The sequence below is a fragment of the Rhinolophus sinicus genome, chromosome 1 (genome assembly GCF_057876585.1).
Source record: "Rhinolophus sinicus isolate RSI-liver-muscle chromosome 1, RSI-T2T, whole genome shotgun sequence".
NCBI lineage: Eukaryota > Metazoa > Chordata > Mammalia > Chiroptera > Rhinolophidae > Rhinolophus > Rhinolophus sinicus.
This window is the reverse complement of record NC_142501.1, coordinates 174,843,423-174,851,461: the sequence shown is the minus strand read 5'-3', so window position 1 is coordinate 174,851,461 and position 8,039 is coordinate 174,843,423. Positions and strand designations below refer to the sequence as shown.

Genomic DNA, 8,039 nt, shown 5'->3' with positions numbered 1-8,039 from the left:
CTTGACATTACAGGTTACTCCAATAAGCAGTTTCAGTAATAAATATTTTTTAAAAGACAATAGAGCTTATTTATCAGTTAATTAGCAAACATCTCTGTATATGCTACATGCAGAGCATAAAAATGGATTAGTGTAGAAAATGTGACAATATTTTTGAATGTTTTGTTTCTGGGACATTTTGATAGGCAAATCTCACAAGAGAGGGATTTTCTTGAGAATTATTACACCTCTTCCTGTCTTGTAAACATGACTTTTTCCCCATGATCATTTAATAGAAACCACTTGCCACCCCAAAAGAAAAACCAGGAGAGCTTATCTACATCACTACAGCCATTTATTTATTATGTGCTCATTAAGGCATTATTACTACACTGATTATATTTCTCATGTGGTTTTTAATCAGAAAATACATCCAAAAGCAAAACAGCACAGACATATACAAACTTAAAAAACATAAAGAAACAGAAAATAGAGATTAGTAGATAAGGCGAATGATACATTGAGAATCCAAACCCAGTACTTTAAAAACATTTGGGGGATGAAGAGTGACAAACTGAAGCCACTTTAGAGGTCTATGAAATTATTCAGTATGTTTTCCCCTCCCTATTTCTGAAACGCCTCTCCTTTCAACAGGGATGACTAAACTCCAAACATCACAAAAATGCTAACAAACCACAAGATTCACACTTGAACAGGGAGAGGAAGGAATTGCTTTCTGTAAAAGTGGTCCTAATAGAGTACGCCTGGAAAATGGTACTATGAACACGATTTTGTTGTAACTTTTAAACGTAATGCTGCAGTAATATTTTGAAGATTTAAACTATTTCTGCTTGTCTTAATATTGACCACATGATTAGGTTTTAGTTTTAGACTCTGAATGTAACCTGGATCAAGAGGAAATGTGTAACTACTATAAGCATAATCACAGGGGATCATTTTTAGGAGCTACTCCAGCAGGCAACGTTCTGTCCTTGTAAATCTGGAGAAATGTTATGAATCTGAACCTATCACTAGCATTTGGAAACTGGGAAATCCAAATAGGGGATGTTTTAAAGTCATGTACTGTGATTTTAATCTGTGTTATAACTACGTACAGCATTCCAAGATATACATCTAGGGAGACTAAAAGTAAATGCTCTACAGTAAAGAGGTAATAATTTAAAAAAAGCTACTGACATGGGATATTTATAATCAGAAAAATAAATATTCAGGGAGCTCACCAGAAGAATAAAGTGCTCTGCCAGTTATTAAAAGATTAATTCTGGTGTGTTAAATGTGGCATGCCCTACTAGAAAATACAGATATTCTCCTGGGTTATGATCAATATTTATTTCACAGGATTAACTGTTTTAGAAACAGATATATAGCTTTGCCACAGAAGAGAAGGACAAAGCACAAAGACAAAATGATAAATTAGGAAGTAATGTTACCCTCTGAGAGAGAAAATTTAGAGAAAGGCAACATTATGCTCCATGGATAACATGCAGAAAGAAAAGTCAAATATAAATGATATTGTTCATGTAAGATTACTTTATAAAAAATCTAGGTCAAATAAAATTCTTTGAAGGAAATAACCAAATGCCATTGACTTACCAAATACTATCTTTGCATACCATCTCTAAAGGCAAAACTAAATAACAACAACAACAAAAAAGTTCTACCACACCAAAACAAAACCACCAACTTATTTTATATGCTGTAAAGCAAAAGGCTGACATTAGGTACGCAGCAAAGCACATTAGCCAGCATGTCTTCTGTAGGTAGTTTCAGCAGCAATGAGAAATAATGCTCACTCTAGTTCCAACACTTAAACGTTCCTGCCTCCCTACAAGAGGCAGGGTGAGGGGGCAGTTTGCAGTTGCTATTGGTGAAGCATTCAGTTTGCCACTCTGCATCACTCTTCTCATTCTTTTATCCCCAGTTAATTATTATCTGCACATAATTTCAATCTGCTAGACCATAAATTAACAGCTTTTAGGACAGATGCCTTGAAAAGGTCTTAGGGGGGGTGTTAAACAAATATTGTAGCCTAACAAACCTCTGTAACAAACACGTACACATTGGAAGTGAAGTCATTAGTGAGTGATGGGCACAGGAAGGATCTGGGAATCGGTTTCAACTGTAAAAGCACCTTGCTCCGAACAAATTTAAATTATAACTAAGGAAAATCACGGGCTTCCATCCATTCTGGAAACAAAGAGAAAACCCATCAAATGCCATAATCTCTTTTCTCACTGGGCAAATATCAATAGGATCTACAAATTGTTTCTCTGCCTTCATATGGTATCGACATAATTTTTGCCCCAAATGAAGAAAACAAGTAACAGGCCAGTCTCAGTAATTAACCATGTTGCCCTCCTATACGATTAAACATCTGTGAATAAAAACTTTCCAAACTTCGTGATCACATTTGGAAGTGGTTCATTTATTTTTGAGAGAGAACTATCAAAAGAAAAAAACAATCTAGATTTTATCACATCCCCATGCCAGTCTTTTATTTTCTAATGTAGAATTAAGGAAAAATATTTCTCTGCAAATAGAGTTCGCGACCCTTCATTTGTCAGTAGTACAACTCAAAAACTGATTCATGACTTGAAAGGGGGAATTTGGGACGCAATATTTTGGGTCCAATCCTCTGATTTACTGTAATTCTTAACCACATTCTCTTCTACTTATTCTCTTCATATATAGAGAAAACTGTCATAGTCCAAAGTTATTCTATTAGCTCTTTACCTCAGCATGAAGGAGGAGGGAAAACAGAGTTTGACTAATACAAGTGTTAAAAAACAAACATGTGAATAGAAATGGTCATATTTTAATAAAAGGTAAAACTTTGAGATTTATAAGATATATGGTGGCTTTTGAGGAGGATAAGAAAAAATACAGCATCTCTTATTGGCATGATACTTTTTGATCAAAAATCTCATTGAACTTTCTCCTACTGGAATAATCAACTGTAATACAAAAAAAATGTACATAGTTTTTAAAAACTGACACCTACTACTGCCGATAAAATTCTGTTTAAACTCCTGTTTACTGTTTTAAAGATAAACACTATCTTTTTAAAAATACAATGTGTCACTTATTGATAAAGTATAAGGCATTTTATTGCCTTTTACAGATTTACTCATAACTACCTAACAAGGAAAGAAAGCATAATTATTTCAGCATAGAGGTTGGAGTTTTTATTCTAAAAATTTAATTCTTCATTTATTCTAAGATGAATTTAATAGTTAACCAGGAAATTTATTTTTGTGAAAGTTATTTTATGGGCAGAATACACAGGGAAAAAGTAATAATAAATGCCAAACTGTCTTTTTGGCAAATACATTATGAAGCCAAATATTTCCTCATAGATTTGGTTTTTAAAGCTGGAATTTATCCCTTCAGGCCCACTATTATTTTTCAAAACTCCATATAAATATTAAATCTAAAAATTAACTGGTAATTTTAATTCTCGTTCTCTTCAAATTTCTTCTCTTCTAAACTGTTGACTTTCAAATATTCACAGAATGAGCATGTTTCTTGCAAAGTGGCTTGTCCTTCTTAGAAAAAAAGGTTTGACCTTCCAAACTTTCACAACATACCTGGAAAAGGAAGCATTATATAAGAGAATATTATTATTTTATCAAGTATACATGAAGGGGAAAATGATTTTTCACCCAGTGGATAACATGACAAAGCACTTTAGTTGGTTGTTAGGCACCCTGACATTTCAAAATTACTACATTTCATGAATTCTTTCAAGAGCAATGAAAAGTGACTTTTTCCTGGAAAGCACTCTAATTTATTTAAATCACTGATCATTACTTGTCTTTATTGGGAGTGAAGCACTTGGCCCTAATAAAAAATTAACACATGAAGCGGTCACATTAAATATAATTTCTCTTCCCAAATTCTAATCAATGCTTTCAGTCTGCCTCCTTGTAGAGAATCAACACATTCAAAAAGAAAACCCAACTGCTTAGCCAAACTTTCCAAGCCTTCAAATACACAGGCACAGAATACCTGAGAATTATTTTTATTATAATACACTTCTTTATTTCTTATAGTGAAAACCCTGGGCAACATCTGGCTACTAGATAATTATATATTCAGTTAACTATCCACATTTGTTTTTTTGTCTTTGCCGTTGCTTTTGTTAATTATAATGCACAAGAGCAGCTCTACCAGAGAACAGGAGACGGCAAATCTGCAAAGATGTGTTTTATAGATTTTATGAAGTCTAAGAGATGGATGAGGTAAACTAGACAGGGTTCAATGGTAACATTTGGGAAAATCATTTGACTTCAATTAACATGAATTGTTTCCCTTCATATAATGGGTATTTTTTAAAAATATAGATGCATTTTTATTCAGAAATACTTTCATATTCACTAACTGTAAAAGTTTAAAAATTCAAAAGGGACAAAAAATTACATGGGTCTTAGAAGCTATGTCAAATATTCAACATTACAAAGGTGACATTTAAACAGTGTAATTTAGCCCTCTTGATTTTCTTATAATCAAATTATTACAATAGGAACACAAATATACCATATATTACTCTTTAGATTTTTGATTTACAATATGTTATTGTCAGTGGGACATTTTAAAATGTATTAGATATATGAAACCTAATTTTTTTTAAAAAAAATCAAACATCAGAGTACCTTTACTGAATATTTACTTTCCAAATTAAAAACAATATATATCTTAGGCTAATGTTAATCTCTGAATCTATACTCATCCTTAAAAATAAAATAAAAAATATTGAAGTATCAAGTGCAATAGGTAAATATATTACTACATATTTATTATAGTCTCAAAAAGAAAATATTCATGGACTATTACTAAGGAAGGAAACACATCAACATATAGTTTACTTCCAGTGTTAATTCAATAATAGATTTTTATAATTATTTACTTCTATTTTAAGAAGTACCTTTGTTTCCAAAAATTACTAAAACATTCCAATAAAAGAGTTTTTCTTTAAAAACTAAAGGCCTGTTACTGTTTTAAGAAATAGTGTCTCCTTATAAACAAAAATGTACTAAAGACAGGATTTTCTCTAAAGAGTTAAGCATCTTATTCTGTGCAAAATCATTCTTTAGTGACGAAAATTATAATAAAAAACTTTCAAAATCACGTGAAAATATTTTTAGGTTTGAAGGACTAAAAGATACAAGAACTGTTATTTCCATTTATGGCTTAGGGTAGAATTGGCCATATGTGCTCCTTGAATTTGGAAATAAAGAGTTTACTTACTGAGCACACAAAGCAAGTGTCATGCCAGGTATAGCCCAGAGCTTCCAGGAACATGTCGCCAGCTTCTATGGGAAATTCACATCCATGGCATATAGTACCAAAAAGGGCATAATAGTCTGTATGGGGGGAGGAGACATAATTTAAACGTGACAAAGCTTTAGAATGACCGTTCCTAGAAAGCAGCAATAATATTGGAATTAAATGAAATGATATAGTTACTAGTAACTGGAAAATTTTTCAGATGGCATAATATTTGGCTTGAGATACATGTGTAGTGTTGTTTCTGGTTACCCTGGTAAATGTTATTTATACAATTTAACATCCTGTATTGTATTTTTCCATGTAATGCTTTTCATTTCTACTTTAATACAACACGTAAGTTATCAATAGACATGATTGTCTCAATAAAATGCAAAAGAACTTCCAATAACTGGGAACAATAAGACTAATGAAAAATCAAGAGAAATATCTGGTATTAGCAAATTTTATAGCATATCTGAGTTGGTAAGGAAGAAAATAAAAAGTCACAGGAAACTTCCATGAATAAGTGCCATGACTGAGTTTTCTTGCTGGATTATATCACAATATTAGTCACTATTTCGTTTGCTATATTTTCCTTTCAATTTTATGACCTCATGTTTAAAATTATTAGCCAGAGAACAGCGTTTACTTGACACAGGTTATAGTTATAAAATAGTCCTAGGATATCCTTCTGAAGAAAGCAGTTTTGACAAGATGTTTCTTTATTATTACTAAATTAGAATTTATTGGCATTTTAATTTTCTTTTATGCAGTTACTCTCACTACTTTTGCTTACTTATGGTTCCCTCTTTGGCTTTTGACATTCTCAATCCATCCTGGGCTGGAGGAGAAAGTAAGCTATCATTTCCAACTTGATTCACCTTTCTTAGTAATCTTCAATATTCCTTAGCACTATTTGTTAAACACACATCCACAGGGCTGTGTGTGCCAGGCACTGTTCTAGGCACTGGTCAGGGTTATAGTGGTGAAGAAGACAGACGTGGTTGCTCTCTCCTCATGGGGCTTATATTGTCCTTGGAAGCAGGATGTCATAATTTATCATATTTTTAAAAAAAAAAAAAGCAATTTCAGATTGTAATACGTACCATGAAGGAAAGATAAATGATGCGGTATAAAATACCTGCGGTATAAAACACCACTACACTATACAGAGGGGTTAGGAAAGGCCTCTGTGAGGAGGTCATAGTTGTGCTGAGAGTTGGAAAAAGAGAAATCACCACAAAAAAGCAGGGAAGAGTACTTCTATTAAAAGAAACGGCAGGTACAAAACCCTGAGGCAGGAAGAATCTTAGCATGTTGAGAAACAGTAAAGGGACCGGGTATGGCTAGAATCCAGTCACAGAAAGTAAGGTAGGAGGTGAAAAGGTTGGCAAAGCCAGCATGAGTAAGGAATATAGTTTTCACTCCAGTGAAGCTGGGAAGGGTATCAAGTACAATCTAATTCACATTTAAACAAACACTACCATAACTATTGAGAGCTGGAGGGAAAAAGTTACCATTTAGTTGGCGATTACAATGTCCACACAAAGGGTGCAAGTGAGTGGATTAAGGATGACAGCTGAGGTGGAGAGAAATCAATGAATTCAATATATACACTGGAGGGTTATGTGTTAGAGGTTTCGGGATAGTGGACAGTGGGCCATTTATTGAGATGGGGAAGGAAGGGTTAAGAACAAGTCTGAGAGATTAAATAAAAAGAACCATCACAGACCAAGGTGATCAGAAGTAACAGATAAATAAGTCTTCAGTAATGTTTTTCCCCTCCAGTAGGCAATTTTTGGGTTTTAAAAATGACTGTTTAGATTACATTATGTATGGTATTAATGCTAGATAGTTTTATATGTGTTTTGACTAGACAGGGACTATACTAGTTAGTCTTGCAAAGCTTTTAAAACAAACAGCTCTTTCTTCAGAAGGATTAAGTGGAATTATTTGGTTAGTGCAAAAGTAACTGCGGTTTTTGAAAGTATTCTTTAACCTTTTAAACCACAATTACTTTTACACCAACCTAATACAAAATGTGAAATATTCTCATTGAATCAGGGTAGGCAGCTTGTATCCATCCTGTCCCAATGGGCCCATGTGGTCGTTCAACGGCCTTTCCATAGGGCTTCCTGGTGGACAGTCTGGCAGAGTTCTAGATTGGCCCTAACTAAGGAGCTAAAAGAAAGGTGAAAATAAGAGAATACTGAGTAGGCAAAGAAGGACTGAGTGATGTTGACCAGCCTCCAATTAGAAGCTGACCACTCCTTTAACTTGACTGGTGTGGAATACTTCCTTCTTCTAGCACCACACTTTGAATGTCAAGGTAGAACAACAATAAAATTTGATAGTGGGAAAGCAGTATGAGTGAAGACGTGATAAAGGAAAAATATTTTATTTTTGAAAAATGTATGTGTGGTAGTCATGTCTAAGTAAGGGTAATGTTAATAAGTAATTGTTATGAAGTTCACTTATAGCCTCTGGGAAGCAAAGGAAGTATCCAGAGTCCAGGTAATAAGACAAATGTAGAAGACTGGTCCTTAGATACTAATTTATTAAAAACAATTTTACCAAGGGAGCAATCCAAGCTAGGATTGCCCATCTATTCAGTAAAAGTAACAAAGCATTTCCAACTTATCGTCAAGGCAATTGCCTTAAAGGACAAATCAGTATCATATTCAAAAGTTGAACATTTGTCATGTTTATAACCATTCAAAATTCACTTACTGAAAGTATAAGAGATGGCTTTAAGCTACACAATTTTGTAG

The 8,039-nt window shown here is 33.5% G+C and overlaps 1 protein-coding gene across 16 annotated transcripts in view; it reads right to left on the bottom strand.

Moving 5' to 3' along the window:
* Positions 1-317: 317 nt before the first annotated feature.
* The window catches only part of PDLIM5 (PDZ and LIM domain 5), a 189,157-nt gene continuing 181,435 nt past the window's right edge, over positions 318-8,039 (bottom strand). For all 16 annotated transcript variants that reach the window (XM_074323330.2, XM_074323337.2, XM_074323354.2 and 13 more), the window contains 2 exons: positions 5,248-5,363; positions 318-3,587 (listed from right to left, as the gene is read on the bottom strand). In XM_074323330.2, coding sequence (XP_074179431.2) covers positions 3,498-3,587; positions 5,248-5,363 — 206 coding nt within the window. In that variant the 3' untranslated portion in view covers positions 318-3,497. The remainder of the gene's footprint in view (positions 3,588-5,247; positions 5,364-8,039) is intronic.